The sequence below is a fragment of the Protopterus annectens genome, chromosome 3.part0 (assembly GCF_019279795.1).
Source record: "Protopterus annectens isolate FY-2018-M chromosome 3.part0, PAN1.0, whole genome shotgun sequence".
Taxonomy (NCBI): domain Eukaryota; kingdom Metazoa; phylum Chordata; order Ceratodontiformes; family Protopteridae; genus Protopterus; species Protopterus annectens.
This window is the reverse complement of record NC_056731.1, coordinates 314,299,242-314,320,115: the sequence shown is the minus strand read 5'-3', so window position 1 is coordinate 314,320,115 and position 20,874 is coordinate 314,299,242. Positions and strand designations below refer to the sequence as shown.

The following is a 20,874-nucleotide window of genomic DNA, read 5'->3' as shown; positions in this document are numbered from 1 at the left end:
AGTGTATATATTAAAGTTTGATACTTTGTTTCCAAAGGGTATGAATGCTGATTTTAATTGGCATGTATTACTTTAAATATTTTTTAAGTGTTTAATGATATTACCTGATGACTTTATTGTTTAATTGCTTATTTAGCAGTGTATATAAACCAAGGGTGTGATGTGAAGTAACTGTGTACTCCAAGAAGGCAGTGTATGCCGAGACGTCAGAGAGGAATACATTTTATTCATTGGGTTCTTGGTCTTTGTTCTTCGTTGTATTTGCCATCAGCCTAACTAGCCTGATCTGCAAGGCCATGGAACAGATTATCATGGACCTCATTAACAAGGACACTGACAACCTCCAAACACTTGATCCCAAACAGTTTGGCTTCATCAAGGGGAGGTCGTGTCTGTTAAATTTGGTCGACTTTTTTGAGACAGTCACCAAAGCCATGGATGAGGGGGAGGACAGTGCACACCGCCTACCTTGACCTGGCCAAAGGCCTTGACACTATTCCCCACTCAGGCATAATAGATAAACTCTCTCAACTAGGCATCAATCCGTATGTTACCAGATGGGTAGCCACCTGGCTGGCTCACTGACAGAACCCACCTAGTCAAAATAAGGGAAGCCACCTCAAGCAGTAGACCCGTATCGAGTGGCATACCACAGGGTTCGGTCTTGGGGCATCTGTTATTTGGGATATACTTTTCTGAGGTACAGGCCAAAACCAGTGGGGGTATGGCTGACCAAGTTTGCAGATGACTGCAAGTTGGGAGCTGTCATCAATTCTCCTAGTGACGTGGACATCATCCAAGAGGGCCTCACCCAAACAAATGACTGGTGCCAGAAACATGGCCACAAGCTAAATACAAAAAAATGCATCATCATCCCCTTTGGAGAGAGAGATGTCCCCACACATTATCACATTAATAACAACGTTCTAAACATGCAGTCAGTCTTGAGGGATTTGGGCACCCAGATTGATAGCAGCCTGACTTTTGACCACCGTGTTGCTACGATTGTACAGAAAGCTTTCTACATGACCCACCTCATAAGGAAGGGTATATCATCCAGGGACAAGGAGGTCATAACATCCCTGCATTCTTCCCTTATAAGGCCCATTAGTGAGTATAACGCCCCATTCGGCATGTACCTCGCAAAGCACATGCACCAGCTGGAGAGACCACAGAGGCTCCTCACCAGGAAAATCCAGGGCCTCAAAAATCTACCACACACAGACAGGCTAAAAGCCCTATCCCTCTACTCTGTTTCATACAAACTCCTCAGAGGTGACCTCTGTCTGGCATACAAGGCGATCTCGGACCCAGCACTGATGGGACTGCTGCGTATCCACAAGTCATGCTCCAATCGAGTAACCCGCACATGCAGCCTCAACCTGGTCTGTGACATCAATAGGACTTGCTGGCGGGATAGATTTGCATTCCAGAGACTCCCCCATCTATGGAATAGACTTCCTCTCCACGTCAAGCAGAGTACCTCTTTACCCCTTTTTAAGCGCAATCTGGATAACTGGATGGAAAATAGAAAATACATCCCTGGGATTCCACCCGTGTCCCTGCTGGACAGGGGCATTGGGTGCTGATTTGTCTATACATGGGCTAAACTCTTGGCTAGGCTTATAAGGGCCTCAGGGCCAATCGCCTAGCAACTTCCTGTGATCTTATGCTGCAAGCCAGAAATTAAACCTGATTACTGGTACAGTAAGCTCAGTACCCCTGGGAGAAGGTAAGTATTCACTAGTAAACACCAAGCACATTTTCCTTCCCCAAACTAGTAAACACAAGCAGCACAGTGAAAATTTTGTCACTAGACCTTAAACTTATAGTCAGAAATATCACAGTACATTTATTACCTCAGAAACAGGTTCACAGGTTCAAAAGCAAGGCCTAGGCTAGCTGCCCTTGCAGGCCATTTCAAGCCTCGCCAATTTCTCTTTTTCTGCTCGAATTAACCTATCCCATTTGATTAGAGACTGGTCTTACCCATCCTATGGTTGATAATTACATATTACCCCTAATAAGAGTAACTGGGAAGATATCATAGATAATTTAAAGGGAATAAAATGAGAAAACATTCTAATTCTATTAAAAAACAGTAATAGGTGGGGGGAGGGGAGTACAGTTGTGTACACTTACCATAAATGTAGATGTTTGAGTGTATTCACTGTTGCAGTCATCACATCTGGGTTATCCCTGCCAGGGTAGTCCTCAGCCGACCCAAATACCAGAGACTTAGTATTTCTGCGTCAGTTGCTGTCGCTTCAGGACTGATGCCAGGTTGTCAAGTAGTATAAAGTAAGGCAGCCGACGCCATTACATCAGTTTTTCTTGCCATAACCTGTCAGGAGTCCAGAAGTGGGAGCTAGGTTCTGGTGGAAGAACCCCACCAGTAGAAGGTAAATACCAATATGTCCCTTGTAACGAAAGAGAAGAAAGAAGAGGGGGATGGAGGGAGGGAAACCAGTACTGCAACAGTGAATACACTTGAACATCTACATTTACATAACTGTACTATGTTCTTCGTATTTCACTGTTGCAGTCATCACATTTGGGTCGATTCCCAAAGCTGAGGAAATGGGTGGAGGCAATCAAGGAAACTAGGGGCTGGCAGGATGCCCTGCAAGACTGCAGAGGCAAACCCTGGCCTGGATTTGGAGAAGATAGGCAGGTGGTAATGTTTGGTAAAGTGTCCAGGTGGCAGCCTCCAGGATGTCCCTGGTGGAGACTCCTCTGAGGAAAGCTGCAAAGGTGGAGGCTGCTCTGATGGAGTGAGTCCTGACCCCCCTTGGGGGGAGGCTTTCTGTGTTATTTGTAGCAGAAATGGATGCAGTGTGCTGTCCATTTGGAAATCATTTGTTTGGAGATGGCTTTGCACTCTGCCCCTGCAGCAAAGCTAACTAGCAATTGATCAGACTTCCAGAAGGATTTAGTCCTGTCTAGATAGAGTCTGATCTGTCTGTGCACATTTAGAGAGTGCAGAATCCTTTCCCCTTGTTCTGTGGGTTAGGAAAAAAGGTGGGCAAATGAATGGACTGGTTGAGAGCCACACTGGACACCACCTTGGGCATGAAGGATGGGTTAGTCCTGAGGGATAACCTGTCAGCATGGAAGATGATTATGGGTTCCGTAGCCATGAGTGCTTGCAGCTCTGAGACCCTTCTGGCTGAAGTGATGGCCAGAAGGAAAGCTGTCTTCTGGAGAAAAATGTTAGATCTGCTGAAGAAGCTGGTTTGAAGTGGGCAGGGTGAGCTTTTCCAACATAAAGTTAAGGTCCCAAGCTGGGGTGGTGCTCTTCTGGGTGGCCTCAAGTTGCTAGCCCCTCTTAGGAACTGTCTGATCAGAGGGTGTGTGTAAAGAGGCTGCTCAGTGGGAAAATGAGTAGAGAAAGCAGAGGCATGAATTTTAAAAGGAAAAAGAGAGGCCACTGTGTAGCAGGTCAGCTAAGTAATCCAGGATGACAGGGAGGGAGGGCTGTGCTGTATTGGCTCCCTTAGCCTGAATCCAGGTGCAGAACCTTTTCCATTTGTCAGCATAAGACTTTCTAGTGCTAGGGCATCTGGCCTCACGGATAACATCTAGAACCTGTTTACTGAGGTTGGCAGATTGATCAGGGGTTTAGGGAATAAGCCAAGCTGCTAAATTGAGTGTCTGCAATTGGGGATGAATGAATTCCCCTTTCCTCTGGGTCAGGAGGTTTGGAATCTGAGGGAGATGCCATGGTGGCAGTGGGGACAGGCTGCGCAGCAAGGGGTACCAGTGCTGGCAAGGCCAGTCTGGAGCTATAAGGATTGTCCTTGTTTTTTTCTCCTTTATTTTGAGCAGTACCCTGATGATGAGAGATAGTGGAGGAAAGGCATAGACTGATAGATTGACCCAGGGGAAGGATACAGCATCAACTTTCCCGGCCATGCAGTGATGTTCCATGGTGCAGAACTTGCTGAGCTGATGGTTGGTGTGGGAGGCAAAGAGGTCGACCTTCGGAGTGCTCCATTTCTGAGTTATTAGGGTGAAGGCTCTTCTGTTGAGCTGCCACTCTTGTAGGTCCAGAAGATTTCTGCTTAAGTGGTCTGCCAGAGAGTTGAGAGAACCTGGTAGGAATTGTGCTAACAGATGGAGTTGCATGGCAGAGACTGTGTGCCAAAGGGTCATGGCCAGCCTGCATAGAGGGTAGGAGTGAGTCCCTCCCTGCTTGTTGATATACCACATCACAGTGGTGTTGTCTGTTTTCATCAGAAGAGCCCCTGGGGAGAGAAGGGGCTTGCAAGCTTTCACTGTGTGCCGGCCAGCATCATCTCTTTTTGGTTGATGTGTAGATGGATTTGCTGTGGGCTCCATTGGCCCTGTATGCACCTGCTGTCCAGGAGTGCACCCCAGGCATAGTCTGATTTGTCTGTCGTGAGGGTCTGGGTGGCGGTGGGTGGTAAGAAATGTAGTCCCTTGTTGTGGGAGCATGCTGTTGCCCACCAAAAAAAAAATCTTTTCTTAGGCAAGGTATTATAGGTATAACAGTCTCCAGGTCTTGAGAGTGTTGACACCAAAGGCTTTTTAGGCATCACTGAAGTTTCCTCATATGCAGTCTGGCATATGGAATGAGTAGAATACAAGATGCCATGAACCCCAGAGCTTGCAGGATTTTCTTTGCAGATAGCTGGGGTCTGGTGGCTAATGGAGCGAAGTAGGTTGTCAGGAAAGTTTGTTTTTCTGGTATAACGAATGCCATCTGGGATGCTGTGTCCAGGCTTGCTCCCAGGAATATAATCCTTTGGGTGGGTACCCGTTTGGATTTCTTTTCGTTGACTGTGTACCATAGGGAGGTTAGAAGGGACTTCACAAAGGCCAGGTGCTTGAGCAGCTTTTCCTGGCTGTCTGCCTGAATTAGGCAGTCGTCTAAGTATGGGTAAATCTGGATATTCCTTTGTCTGCAAAAGGCAATGGCCGGAGCCAGACAGTTTGTGAAAACTCTGGGAGCAGTAGATAAGCCAAAGGGAAGCGCAGAGAACTGAAAGTGCAGAGATCCTGCCCTGAAACTGAGATATTTCCTGCATTATTCCCTGATTGGAATGTGGAGGTAGGCATCTTTTAGGTCTAGGGTGGCTAGCCAAGCATCCTTGGACAGCATGGGTAGCAGCTGCTGGAGGGTAAGCATTTTGAATTTTGGGATCACCAGCAAGGTGTTTAGAATGGCTAGATCAAGGATGGGGCGCCAGGTGCCCTCTATTCTGGCTACCAGAAAAAGTCTGGAGTAGAAACCTTGGCCTTGCTGTTCTGCAGGAACGTGCTCTACTACCCTCATAGAGAGCAGGGAAAGGACTTGCTTTTGCGCCTCTGCCCACTGGTTTGGAGGTAGATCTGGGAACCCTTTTGGAGTTGGAAGGGTGTGGAAAGAAAATCTGTATCCCTGGGACACTATCTTGAGTATCCAGCGGTCGTTGGTAATGGTGGCCTAGGTGCTTGCGTGAAAGGAGAGTTTTCCTCCTACGGGTAAGTGAAGGTGGGCAGAGGGAGGAGAGTCATTGTGAGTTCTTACTATAAGGGGGTGGCTTAGAACTCCCAGGTTTTGAAGTGGAGGTAGTCCACTGCTTGATCTCTGCATTCTCTGTGGCTGCTGTCTGGGGGGGTCTGGTTCCCCAAAGTCTGGGCTGAACTGATCTGGTGGGAGCAAGAAAGGACCAGTGCTTAGAGGGACAATGCCTGCTGAACCTGGGTGGCTGGTCCTGTAAGAAATCCTTAATTGTCTGCATAGATTTTGCTTTTTCTTCCATCTTTTTTAAGACCTTTTCTGCCTTAGTGCCAAATAAGCTGTCTTTGTGCAAGGGGGAATCCAACAATTTAGATTCAACATGGTCTGGCAAGGGCTGTTACTTAAGCCATGCATGCCTTCTAAGGACAGAACTGGTGACTGCTGCCCTGCAAGAAGCTTCTAGGGCGTCAAAACCACAGTGCAAAATGTGTTTAGTTACTTGACTTGCACAATGCATTAACTCTTGTAACTCTTTAGATTCTGCACAAGTAGGAAAGGAAGACATTTTTTCTTTGAGGAGTTCCAGGGTATGTTGCTGAAATTTTAGCATATGGAACTGACAATTTAGTGCTCTGATAGCAAGAGTAGCTGAGGTGTATACTTTTTACCCCATCTGTCTAGTGCTCGGGAACCCTGAGGTGGTGGGATTCTTAGCAGAAGTTGCTTTAATTCCTTCAGGTCCTTGAGAAATTACCTCAGGGTCAGCAGTAGGATTTTTAAAAAGAAATTTGTATGAGTCCGGGAATCTCTAATACCTGTCCGGCTTTCTGGGTGCAGGAGGGAGGGTGTCAGGAGTCAAACTGGATTCCAGGAAAACATCCTCTACATCCAGGACTGGGGGGGGGGGTGGCCAGGGGTCTGTGCTGTGGAAGATCTAAGAATTCCCCGAGTCTCTTTTTAGACTGAGGATAGTCCTGCCTTTCCCATTGGAAATGCTCCCTTAAGGTATGAAGGGTTTCCCCCAAAGCAAAGGTTCTCTGGGGAAAGGCTGAAGGAATGGAATCCTCTGCATCAGAACCCTTATAAGCAGAGACGGGTTGCATGTCTTCATATTCAAATGCATCAGAGTCATCAGATTCCTGTTCAGACAAAACTACGGGGAACAGATCTCTTTTTCTTTTGGAAGGGGTAGCTTGGCTTCCCCTGATCAGCATGATAAGGTATTCTGCCATTTTAAGCATCTGAGACTGAGGCGAAGAAGCAGGTGCTTGAGATTGGTTCGTCGGTTCCTTGGGTGTGGTTCGTACCCTGGGCCTTAGAAACTTGGTTGTTTTCGAAAGAATGGTAGTCGCGAAAGAAGATATTGGTTTGTGTCGAGAATCGCTAGTGTGAAGGACTTCCTCAGAAGCCGGTGCCTGCTCAGCGGCTCAGGACCCATCCAAGGTAGACATGATCGCAGGATCCTTAGTCGAAGAAGAGTTTTGCGGCATACTGGATTCCGAAAGGGTCTCGGTAGCAGCCTGCAAATCCAGAGAAGTGGGCATCAGGGGCTGTGAAACCACCTCACTGAGGAACGGAGAACCGATGACTAGCTTAACGGGAGTGTCGTCGGTAGGTTTGGACCTGTGCGGTCTTGTCTCTGTCTTTATCTTTACATTTTTTCGGAAGATCTGCTCTCAGATGGTTTACCAAAGTCATATCGGAGTTCGAGGACTGTAAGCAAAAATATCTTGCTACAATAAGGGCCCGATGACGCATAGTTCTGGCATTTAACAAAGCACAAAGCACAGAAGTGACAGCGGGGGGTCGTGGTCTGGGCCTAAGCAAGTGACGCAGTAAGAGTGAAAGTCTGGGTGTGGTATTTTCTTTCCACAGGCGAGACAATTGTTAACTTTTTTCTGACATTGAGTAGTGCAAGATAAAAGGATCCCCAATGGGGTACTCAGCTTTAGAAGACTTCAGCTTCAGTTCGGTAGACAAAACTCAGGTAGCGGCCGACCGGCATTTGTGCGAACTGCTTCTGCTTCGGGCTCCATGGCAAGAAAGACTGATGTAATGGCGTTGGCTGCCTTACTTTATACTACTGATGAACTGATGTCAGTCCTGAAGCGACAGCAACCGACGCAGAAATACTAAGCCTCTGGTATTCGGGCTGGCCGAGGGCTACCCTGGCAAGGATAACCGAAATGAAATGTGATTACTGCAGCAGTGAAAGAAGAAGAACATCATTCGACTGTAAACGCAAAGCCAGCATAATTAATACTTTTTTTTATAAAATCAGTTTTCCACACAAAACTGAAAAATAAGCCAAGTACACAGATCAGAAGCACATAAAATCCCTGACAGAAGCTGAAAAATACCATAAATAGCTGCTGTTTTTTTTAAATATAAGTAGATCAGAAATAACACAAATATTTAATAAAAATAAGATGATAATGTTTCCAAAATGGGTTTTATCTACTAGGCAAGAAGCTTTTGACTGACTGCTGTTTCTCTGGAGCAAAACAGATGTTTCTCCTTGAGATTGCAGGCAAATACTGAAGCTTTACCTCACTCTGGTTGTTAATATACTTCCCTCCAAAAAGGGTGCAACCTATCATAGGTTCACAAGTAAACACCAGGCTTTTTAAGCCTAGCTGTGCAACCTAAGGCAATTATGTCCCTATTTATGCTTGAAGAATAAACTACAATGGAAAGAAGCACTGTTTATTTTAAAATTTGACACTCCACACCCTAAGGGGTTAAATAGAGAGCTTGATTGGAAATGGCTGCTGTAATCAAGTGTTTTTTAATTGTTTTATTAGAATAGTTTTTTACTATATAAAGGAATGAGAAATGGGTTTTGTTATACTCTGTTAAAAGGCTTATGCTGAGGCGCTGGAGAACATCAATTGTTGGTACTATAAAATAAATTCTTTGGATATACTGGCTGAGTCGTTTTTTGGGAATAGTTATTGTCTGCCTCTGTCAGACAAATAAAGGGCCAGACCTGAGGACAGTTTCCAATTTCCCATCCATTGGTCAAGGTCACACTTAACTAGGGTTAGAGATACTCATGTGGATGGGGAGCCTGTTCCAGAGAATGGGGATCCTCTGAGACACATACCTGTCTCCCCAACATATCCTGTTTATGTTGCAAGGAAAATCTAAATCCTTGGGGATACAGAGGCTCTGATAATGTTTGTTTTACGTACATGGAAAAGGTTCATCTGTGCTGGATCTAAGGGTGTCTTGTATGCCAGGCATGGACTACCTTTCAGTAACCTGTAGGATACTGAGTATACACAGGGCTTTAAGGCAATCCGTACATGACAATGTTTTTATACCCTGCATTTTCCTGGTAAGGAACCTTTGTGGACATTCCAGCTGTTACATATGATTGGTCAGGTACATATCGATGGGGGCATTATACTCCGTGATGGGTCTGATAAAGGCTGAATAAAGTGCCACAATGACTTCTGTGGGCCTGCAGCCAGAGCGAGTGACAGAAAGGGGAAACAGAGCTTTGGCAAGCTGGTCAAGTGCTTGGCAGGACACTACTCATACTGTACTGCAGCAGTACGAATGAAGAACATTGTAAAGACCTGTACTGATGCATGTTGAACACCTGAAGTGTCATAGCAATGAAGATGTATTCACTTGGTAATGCAAATGACAAAAGTATTGCGGTCACAAATGTTTCTCCTTTTATAACAGGTGCACTTTTTGTGACTATTTTCCAACATGAAGGAAAGTGCAATTGCTGTCATTTCCAACACAAGTGCTTTGTCGTTTACTGCACTTTTTGTGTCATTTCTTTGTTTTCCACTTGGTTGACGTTTATTAATTGAAACTAAAAGAAAAATCTAGCCAAGCTAGATTTTCCACTGTGTGACTCCTTAAAATCTCTTGTATTAGAGGTAGCATGGGATATATGCAAATGACCCCTTGCATATATATCCCATGTTACCTCTAATACAAGAGGTTTTAAGGAATCACACAGTGGCAAATCCAGTTTAGCTACATTTTTCTTTTAGTTTTTACTGATTGTTTTGTCGGTGTGACCTTGTTACTCATTGTTTCAATTTGTTAGTTGGGATATTTTGCAGCCACCCTAATGGTTATGGCCATCAGGTGGGTACGACAACCCTGTGTTTCCAAAGGTTCGCCAAAAGTCCACTTATGCTGCACTGACAAGGCCAAAAGAAGGCTGAAATATATATGTCCACAGCTAATGGGGTTTGCCTTAATGGCCTGAATTTGTCCATAACAGACTTAAAAAGAATAAAAGTCATGGGCATTCAGAACTGCCATACAGCTGAAATACCGGATGTCCTTAAGGGGTCATTTGCATACATCCCATGTTACCTCTAATACAAGAGGTTTTAAGGAAACACACAGTGGAAAAGCTAGCTTAACTAGATTTTTATTTTCGTTTTTACCGATTGGTTTATCTGTGTGACCTTGTTACTTACTGTTTTAGTAATTGAAATTGAGTCAAACTTGAACTTACTTGTAGACAATGCCCCCAGTAATATTGCTGGTAATGGTTCCACAAATCTTGAGCAACTACTTGCATGTGAGGTTGAGTTGCTGTTAATACAATATCTACTAGATATAAGGGAAGCTCTTGACGTGACTGCAGTGCTGCAGGTCCTACACTTTCACATGGAGGTCTTACTCACGAAGTCTACCAAGGCCTAACTGTTATCCTCTTGTAAGAATCCATGTTTGTCTGCATCACATTTTAGGTTTCACATGGTGTTTAGCCTACTTGTCCATCACACGTGCAGAGACTCCCTTGGCCACATCCATTCTGATTTAAACTGATTTGATACTGACTTCAGAAATGACAGCTTCTATGAGAGCTCAGGGTAGGGTCCACGCTGATGTAACAGAGTGACAAAATCTTTCTCTGCTTGTGGCAAGCACCATTTAGAGGACTAGTACAAGCACCAGTATGACGACCTGCAGAGTGGACATCCTGACTAGCTTGGCCAGCGTGACTATTTCATTACTGATGCAATACTTCATATCTATTAAAATCTTCTAGTTGTAGGATGACACTGGGGCAGTCATTGTAATGTTTTACTTTTCCTGCAAATGTACTTAATAAATGTATACAGTAATTGTTGTAAGTGCGTGCAATTTAATGTGAAGCATTTTTACAGCTGCTGCATTACTATCTTTACAGTCTCGCACATTCTATCAAGCTTGCAGTCAGCAATGTGTATAAACAGTAGTTATAGTGCTGGATTCTTTCATTCCTGTACTTCTGATATGACTAATGCCGTCTCCATCAAGATATGATTTGCAGGCTCTACAGGTGTTGACTCCATCCCTGGACAACAACACACAAAAGGTGTTTCTCAATGGTAGACTATATTATTTGGATCAAACTGACAGAATGAAACATCTTAGCTATAAATGAAATAAAATAATAAATGAAACATTAGATGCCTGTGCAGCATTAGCAAAGACTATTTCAATACTTTCATTAAAGACAGCCTGCATGTTATTGATGATGTATTGAGAATATCCAAAACTCTTGATAATTTCTCCAAAGGACCCTTTCAAGAGCACCGTGTACCTCAGGGTGGAGGGATGGGGGAACTATTAAAGTACTTACTGGTGAAGAATTTTGTTGCAATGCCAACATTTCAACAAGGCCAGGTTTGTGCAAGTGCAGCTACTGTTAAAAGAACTGGTAGCATTATCGATGCAAGAACATATGAATAGTCCAGCCAAATGTCACTAAGAGGACATACATTTAATAAAAAACAATTTATTGTTTAATAAGGCTAAACACTTTCAGTCAGAGACATACCTGCATGAATCTGGCCTTGACCAAATGGACAAACTGCACAGCTGCTTGCCACAGCAGCACAATTCTTGATTGATAAGTGGATCAGTGGATCCCTCACCCCCTGTCCCCAAGGTATGTGGTGCTGCTCCTGAACGTATCCTTTGCAAACACTGAAAAGCGTATGTAACAATTTAATTTTAATTGCAATGCATTCCTTACTTGTTTTGAACGTATATATTACATAACAAATGCAGCTCCATTCCATTTCCCTCTCCTACTACTTAGATGGAAGTCAGAAAAAGAGAAGTAATGAAACTGTCCTAATTGATACAGTTCTGGTAGTTTCGCTGTAGTTACATGGCTACGTGTTAGACTTCTTCAGTATGAACACTGAAGGCAAAAAAAAAAGTGGGGGTTCATGACATCTCATTTTCTGTGCAGTGATTGTGACACTAACAGATAAGTAGAAAAATATGGTTTACTATCAAATGCTTGACACCTGGAAGGCTTAGCCAAACTTGCCTACCAACATTAGGAATGTTGAAAACCAACAATAGTGACTGTTCAATCCTGCCTCTCTTCCAGACTCATGTTAGCGCTTGATCCTGGGTTCAGAGTGGTAGTGAGCTTTGGCATTCAGTGTACATTTTTGGTATGCTGACTTTCCCAGTAAAGTTGCAGTAATTGAGTGACTCCACCTTCCAAGCGTCAAGTGTCTGATAGTAAACTGAAAAATATAACACCTGCAGTTAGAAGGATTTCAACCAATTCAATTTATCCTTTTTTTCCTCAGTAAGTAAAGACGTCTTAAGTAACAGCCATCCTCTTTCAGAGAAGGGAGGTGTCGCTGGTCTCCAAATACGCAAGTAATACTCCCCAAAGAAAAAAAATTAGTAGTAGTGAAAAATAATTAAGAAAATTAATACCACAAAAAAATGCCAAATATACAAATCAGTGTTGCAGTGATGAGGAGGGCACTACAATACCTATAAATATATCAACTACAGCAGTGCCACAAAACCAGGAAATGAACCTTGATGTAAAACACCAGATTGTTTTGACTAATACTGATTACCATACACTGGATTAATTGGAAAATATTATTGCACTTGTATTATATTGCGAAATAAAAACATTTGCATTTCATTGTTTAATGAGTCTTCCTTTCTCATTTCCTTTGTTGTCTAACTCTGCAGATCTAACCGAGCATGAGGCACCTCAAATGCAGCCATCACAGATGTGGGAAGGATCACCACCACCTATTCACCATGGGCCTGTTTCACAGGGTGGGAGTGCTGTCCCCCCCAGTATCTTGAACTTCAAAACCTGAGGGAGACAGTGAGTTCAAGACTCTCTGTCTTAGTTGACTCCTACTACCAAGCCACCACAGGCCTCATCTCGCATACCATCGGATTTCCCTCAACCATCAGCATAAGAGCAGGGCTCCATCTGAAGACCTCCAGACCAGGGTGACAATGGTGATGGTCATGTGTACCCCCATCCCCCACCAATCTGTATTCCCTTTTATTTGTGAATCCAACATTGTGTGCTACCATTCACCCAGTTTGTCTTGTCTATTTTTTTATGTTTTTGTTTAACCCTCATCTGATCCCTAATTCTTACTCATCCCAATAGTACCTTTACTCCTTCCTCACTTTCCCTTTTATATATCTGAAAAAAAGGTCTATCTCCACAAAAAATTACCCAACCTCGCTCAGCTCCTCCAGCACAATCCTCTTCCTCCAGCACAATCCTCTTATGCCATCCTGTTGTGTTTCCCTCACCTGTTCTTTCATCTTTTTCCAAATTTCCTTTCCTTTCCCTTTCCTTACTTATAAAAGCCTAAACCTACTGTCCGTAAAAGGACACCTCACAGTGAAATTAAAGAAAAAATTGTAAAAGTTGTTATAATCATTTTGGCCAGCAGTGCTGAGCTACAACCCATCCAGCTTCTCAACACTAGCACTGTTCACTGCTGGCTGTTGAAAACAGTTATTCGGCAAACTTACCAACATGCATTATTCTTAGCTGACCTTACATACTTGAATTTCTGCAAAGTTTAGGTGGGCATTTCTTTGCAGGCTTCAGAAATTTTCAAATCAGCACCACTCATCTGCATTTTGATTATCTGTTTATTTACATATCACTAAGTCTAGGAGTCTATCTTGCTGGTAGATACTGCAGGAGGTGACACAAGAAAGGGACTTCAGAATTACAATAACTTATCTTTGTTTATACACGTGTGTGTGTGTGTGTGTGTGTGTGTGTGTGTGTGTATATATATATATATATATATATATATATATATATATATATATATATATATATATATATATATATAGATGTATATACATATACTTATTAACTTTTATCTTCAATATTTCCTTGCATTTGTACTATCTTTGCTACTAATTTGCACTAACCATCTTTGCTGTATGTCCTGTTATAACATTTACTGACATTACTGCATATTTATCAAAACTATTAAACTCTTGTAATTACATTGCTTGTATCGAGTTGTTAATGTTTTGTAACGTTACTGTATGATCTGCACTGTCTGACTTCAGGTCATGGCTGAAAAACGTCAAACTGACCAGCCCACTGACATGGTTAACAAACTAAAAAATCAAATAAATTCACTTTTACAGAATCTGCCCAAATTACTAAATCAAAAGCCAAGAGACAGCTGGAGTTACTTTTTAGGGTAATTAGTTCTAGAGACTGTATTTCAAGGTCAAACTTATTTACAACTCTTCTATATTACAATGCTTCTGTGTGTGTGTGTGTATATATATATTTGTGTGTATGTATACAAGTGTATTATTAGTGTCTGTCCAGCAGATATGCTAAAAATACATTTCATCTGGCTGAGAATTAAACTACAGTGAAAGAGTGCATGAATTAATTATTTATGGTGTAAATGTCTGACTTTAAGAGTTAAATTGTCTCTTGCCCGTCAAGCTTTTTGAGAGACAGTTAATACTATTGAAACATCAAAATGTCTGCAGTTTTAATGGCTTTCAGACCCAAAATGCAGTTATTATGCAATCCACTAGCAATTATCTGTGTCCCCAAGAATGCTGTTTGAAGTTTTGAAGTTTATAGGTTCATAGGTAGGTAATAGGCTATTAGCCCTAGGGTCTATATAAGGCTAGCCAAAAAGGTACCCTGGCTTTCGCCACCCAAGAAAATTATTTTCCTGTGCTGCCCTGTCGAGCAGAGCCACAGAAGTGATCCCTGGGGTGAACTTCCTATTTCCCATCCAATCATCAAGACTTTTCTTGAAGAGTGCTAATGAGGAGCTCTGTTTGACATAGATAGATAGTCTGTTCCAGAGTATGGGAAGTCTCTGGGACAGGAATCTATCCCTCCGCATGTTCTGTTTATTGTGGTGACAAGGTTTAGGTCCCTAGAGCGTGTAGCTCGGAGGGATTGGGATTTCTTTAAGTGGAGCATGTCCAACAGCTTTGGGTTTGACATAGCTTTGTATGTTAGGCAGAGATCGCCTCTGAGTAGAGTAAAGCTGGAGTTTTTTGAGATGGTCTGCATAAGCCATCTGTTTGAGGCCAGTAATCCTCTTTGTGAGGTATTTCTGTGGCCTTTCCAGTTGTTGTAGATGTCTTGTGAAGTACATACCAAAAGGGGCGTTGTACTCTATAATGGGTCTAATGAGTGATGAGTAGAGGGGAACAATGACCTCTTTTTTTCTGGATGAGAAACCTTTTGTGATGAGGTGAACCATGTAGAAGGATTTCCTGACCACTGTGGTGATGTGATTATCAAAGGAGAGAGATTATTGTCCACCTGTGTCCCACGGTCTCTTATCACACTTTCGGCATTAAGTAGACTACCACTTATGTGGTAGTTCATGGGTACAGAGTTTTTATCAGCGGGGATGACAATACACATTTTGGCATTGAGCTTCAGGCCATGGCTTTGACACCAGGCATCTGTCTCAGTGAGGCCCTTTTGTAGTATGTCCACATCATTAGGAGTTTCGATTATGGCTCCTAGTTTGCAGTCATCTGCAAACTTTGTTAGCCACAGACCTTCTGTGTTAGCCGGTACTTCAGAGAAGTAGATACCAAACAGGAGAGGACCCAGGACTGAACCCTGTGGTACTCCACTTGTCACTGGTCTGAAGTTGGATTTGGAGTCTGCTACTTTCACGGTGTTGGTACTATCTGTGAGCCAGTTGGCAACCCATCTTGTGACATAGGGATTTATACCTAGTTTAGTGAGCTTATCTATAATTCCAGAGTGGGGGATGGTGTCGAAAGCCTTGGCAAGATCTAGATAAGCTGTGTGAACCACCTTACCCTCATCTATGGCTTTGGTGACTGCTTCAAAGAAGTCAATCAGGTTTAGGAGACATGATCTGCCTTTTACAAACCCATACTGGGTAGGGTCCAGAATTTGGAGATTACCAATGTCTTTGTTTATGAGTTCCATGACTTTGGAGACCAGGCTCGTCAGGCTAATGGGACGGTAGTTCCCGGGGTCCGTCATGGCTCCCCCTTTGTGGAGTGGGATAACCGTCGCAGTGCGCCATTCAGTGGGCACAAAGCCTGAGGTGAGGCTATGACTGAACATGGTACTTAAGTAGGGTGCTAGTTCATTCTGTAGTTCGTGTAAAAAGCAGCCTGGGATACTGTCAGGTCCCATGGATGTTGTGTTCTTGGCTTTGGAGAGTGTGTTTTTTACCTGTGCAGCCGTGATTACAGGAACTTTGCATTCTTCCGGTATAGAGATGGGCCCTCTAGGGGGTGAGAGGGGGGTAAAGTTAGCACTGAACCTATCTGCCAAGATGTTGGCAATATCAGTTGGTTCTGTATATTTAGTGCCATTGTGCTGTAACTCAGTGCAGATCTGAGTGTTGCCATCGAGATTCTTGACATAGCTATAGAATGCTTTGTGGCTGTCTTTAGTCAGTGGCAATTTTGTTTACGTAACTAGCTTTGGAGGATTTTATGAGGGATCTCAGCTTCTTACTGAGGCTGACCAGGGAGTTCCTCCAGTCATGGGATTTTACTCTTTTTTTCAACAGTTTTTTTCTTCTGTTGTAGAGTTTGTTTATGGCAGAGGACCACTAGATTGGCTTCCTTTTTTTGGAGGATAGCATCATGGTTCCATTAGGGATAGCATGATCCATGCACTTGTGTAACTGCTTATAAAGTGCATTTGTGTAGGATTCAGCAGTCGTACCTCTATTGTCCATCTGCATGGGTGTCATGAAGTTTGCCACTTCTGTCTTAAGAAGTGTGAAGTTGGCTTTGGAGAAGTTTTGTACAGTGGTTTCCCTAACTGGAGGTGGGGCAGGATGTGGATGTCTAGGGTGATTAGCTTGTGGTCAGATCTTACCAATGAGAAACTGACCTCTGGCGTGGAACACCGGTTGCCCATGTTGGTAATGACCAGGTCTAGGATATTGATGCACTTGGTGGGGGTGTGAATAAGTTGATCCAAGGCGTTGGCATTTATGAATTCCAGAAAACGTTGAGCAAAAGAGTTGGTACATGAGTAGTTTTTCCAGTTAATGGTGGCATTATGCTGTGCAACTAGCCTGGAGATGTGGATATCCTTAATGAATATGGACATGCCTCCACCTTTAGTGCTTCGTTCCGGGTTAGGTGGCTGAAAGGTGTGGTATGTATTATAGCCTGGTAACACAGGGGTGCTCTCTGGAGCTTTGAACCAGGTCTCTGTCACTGCACAGATGTCAATGTTCTCCATTTTAAGGAGTGCTTCGAGTGAGTGCATTTTGAGGTTTAGATTCCTAGCATTGACCAGGTAAGCATTACCCTCAGATTTTGCTTGCTTGTACCTGTTATGGTGGTGAATTTGTCATTTGAACCTTGCCTAAAAAAGGCAACATAGGGGTGGCAAGAGCCTTTGCCAGTAACCGGAATCCCAAGGGCGACAGGTGCAGGTCATCGCTGGCAAAGCATCGTGGTCTGTCGATCATGTCGTCCCAGGCAGACAAATACTGGATCCCCTTAGAATGACACCAAAAGCTTAGCCAATTGTTGAAGTCAATCATTTTGTCCTAGTACTGTGGTATCATTCTGGGTGACGGCAGGATGTTACTCAGGGCTAGGGTCATACCTGCCTGGGCTACAAGATTGGAGAGCTCCTCTATGTCTCTTTTCATGTAGTCCAGGGAGGTACGTCTCAGGTCATTCACACCAACATGGACAATGACGGTGTCATATTTGTACTTGTTGTGGAGTGACCTGAGTGTGTGCGTTATGTGGCGGATCCTGGCACCTGACAGGCAGCTGACAGTAACTTTCTCCTTGCTTAGCCTGATGAGTGGAACATTAGTGTGCCTCATTATAGAGTCACCTATGACTAGAGTGTTGGGTACGTTGTTATGCCTTATGGGCTGTGGTTGAGTGGCACACTGAGTTTGTGAGCTGTGTGTCATTTGGGTTGTGTTGGGGGGGTGGAGTTTGCTTGTGTTACTGCTTTGGAGGTCCCTGATGCTTGGGCAGGTCTTTATTGAGAGCCTCCGCTAATGTAGGTGTGTGTTTTTTGTTTCTGTGTGTGTTTTGGTGGTGTAGGTTTTTTGGGGACTATGTGATGAGTGTGGTGTGGTGTAAGTGTTTACCTTCTCCTCTTGACTGTCTAGTCCAGTTTTGGGTGAAGAGAGCTTTGCTTCCAGTTTGGCTATATAAGTGCATCTCTCACAGGTTGTAGTGTTGAACGGTAGGAGGAGAGGGTTGTCTGTGTACTTGAGGCAATTGCTGTATTGCCCCAAGATGCCCAGATTCAACAGGTAGACAGGAGAAATCACCAGGAGCTGACCCTTAGACTTGCCTGGATAGGTGCTTACTTATTAAGTACTAAAAACTGCTTTCCTCTAGACAAGTGAGGAAAGTTGACTTCTGTAGTAATTTGCAACTTATTTAGTTCTTACAACGAGTTCTGAACAAGTGCTGAATTCAAAGAAACAGATTTGAGTGCTGAAACTAGAAAACTGGCTAGTTCTAAGAAACAAAGTTAAGCTAGAAGACTTCCCTCCAACACAGAAAGGCTTGGGGGCTCAGAAACCTACAAACAGTCTAGACCACTTACAGGAAAAGCATTCCTATCACTGACGTTTTACAGTACATGAACAATGAGAAAAAATGGAATGGTCATACATTTGCCAGTGAAATGAAATAGTGAATCATGATTTAACTGATTTTTTTCATCAGTCGTGCAATCAATCTAGGCAGTAAGAAAACATAGTTAATATTTTTGACATAAATAACAGCGAAGTGGGGGGGGAGGCATGAACTGGGCTCAGAAAGATTCTCTGCCCCCATGCTAATTGGCCAGGGATAAGGAAAATCTCCAATTCAAATCCATGGTAAAGCTGCACAAAGAAACACCTCATTAGCATGTCTCTGAATCAAACACTGTGCCGTCAGACCTGACTGTGCTACTACTCTCTCTTCTGGCCCATGTATTGCAGAAGCATAGCCATCCCATCCCAAAATGCATAGAAAGACACATTTAGACATTCGTGCACACACACATGTATGTATGAACATTTTTATATACATACATATATATATATATATATATATATATATATATATATATATGTACACACACACACACACACATATATATATATATATATATATATATATATATATATATATATATACACACACACACATATCCAAGCATCTGCAAACAAGATCACTCACTCACATTCTTGAAAACACTCACATGCATTCTCCATAAAAACAGACAGACACACTAATAAAAATCAAACTTTTAAAATATGTACTACAAAATAATAAAATAGTAGGTAGTCCGCAGTTTAGTTAAAAATGGAATATCCTTTATTGAAACATTAGTGAACTAGGTGCATAACATATTTCAAGGAGTGAACTTCACACCCTCCATGCTGCAAAGTTTCTGCTTAATATGCAGCTTTCCCAGTGACACTACTTTCCATGCTACATTCACCACCAAGGGATAACAGTGGGACAGCAATTTCAGTACTGGAAATGCTTACTGTGAAGCAAAAACCTTCCTGATTAAGGCTTCTTCATTGCAATAACCTTATCTGAACCTTAGCGATATTAAATTATGTCTTGTAGAATGACTGCAACATAAAAAAAAAATACAAAACAGATCAGTGGAGGTACATAACCGCTTTGTGCATAGGTGATATAGATTAAATGTGACCCTTGGGAAAGCTTGACAGGTCACTTACTGTGTACACCATCTTGAAAGAAAGTACTGTTCTGTAAGTTAACTTACCATAACAGTAGATGCTCAAATGATCACTGCTGTAGCAGCCTTAGCTCTATGGGTTATATCCTGCCAAGATCAAACAGCTTCCAAAGCTTCTAGGCACCTTCTGCACACCCAAACTCTCAGGCAGCTCAAGCTGAGCTGGCTAACAACCAAGCCAAGCTTTTCAGAACTTTCCTGCTAACAGAGATTGGGAGCCTGAGCCCAAAAGGATAACACAAAGAACAACAAAAAATAAAAAGTCCACACACTGCCGTATAAAAAAAAAAAAAAAAAAAAGGCATCAAAAAACAAGGGGCTGGATGGAATCAGCAGCTATTGCAGCAGTGATCTTTCTAACATCTACTGTTACTGTAAGTTTACTTACACGACTGTATTATGTTTGTCATACTGATGGCAACAGTTAACACAACACCCCAACCCCATGCAGAAAATGGGAAAAAAAAGGGACTGATAATGAAGATGGTGATGATTTATCAGTATCAACTGTCAGGCACAACACACACACAGACACACAGACACACACACACACACACACACACATTATACTGCTGAAATTACAGCAAAATTCAGGCTGTTAAAGTGGTCCTAGAAAAAGGCCTCACAAAGATGCATCTTACATCAAGAAACAAGAAGAAATACCCTATATAATAAAACAGAATCAATGTAAGAAACACTGAAAGATATTAAATTAAAACTCAGATAATTACACACAACCTACAGCTGTTGTATAATTATAACAAAAATCAAGAACAGTACTTTCAAATGTAGAACCATGTCTGTTCTACCAGTTCTAGGTTGCACCCACTGAACAAGTACAAACAAACATCAAATCAACAGCTGAAGTCTACAAAGCATACCTTATGCCACCAAGAAGCACTGTGTGCTACGACAAATGATGACAGAATAAATATAAGCTTTTTATGATATGGTCATTTTAGCCACATCTAGCATGCAGTAAAGCTGCCTCATTCATAGTAATTTATCAAAATAAAATTACACATTTGTTAAACTCAAATGTTTTGTATAGTGCTTACCTTGAACCCCAACAGAGGAGGTCTAGAACAGCTAGTAACAAACTTAAGCAATTTACGTTTTTCTTCATCTGTAAAGTTTTCAACAACATTCCAGAAAATTTGAATAACTGGGTGCTCAGCAGAAAAACCACCTGAAAGGAAACGTATATGTGAAGTCAGACTAAAATACTGTTGCTGACAGCCTTACTTTTACATTGCCATACATCAGAATAATACTTTCCTACCTATGCAAACTGTTACTAAACATTAAATGCACTGTTTTAACTCATCTATGTTCAGATCAGAGGTAACTTTAATATAAACATCAAGATCACACTAAAAGATGGTAA

General features: G+C 42.6%; 1 protein-coding gene across 1 annotated transcript in view; it reads right to left on the bottom strand.

Annotated features, from left to right (window-relative positions):
• UBE3C (ubiquitin protein ligase E3C) overlaps positions 1-20,874 on the bottom strand; it is a 2,314,788-nt gene that overhangs the window by 95,749 nt on the left and 2,198,165 nt on the right. Inside the window, exon 23 of the mRNA XM_044064789.1 lies at positions 20,546-20,676. Within this exon, the coding sequence (XP_043920724.1) occupies positions 20,546-20,676 (131 nt within the window). The remainder of the gene's footprint in view (positions 1-20,545; positions 20,677-20,874) is intronic.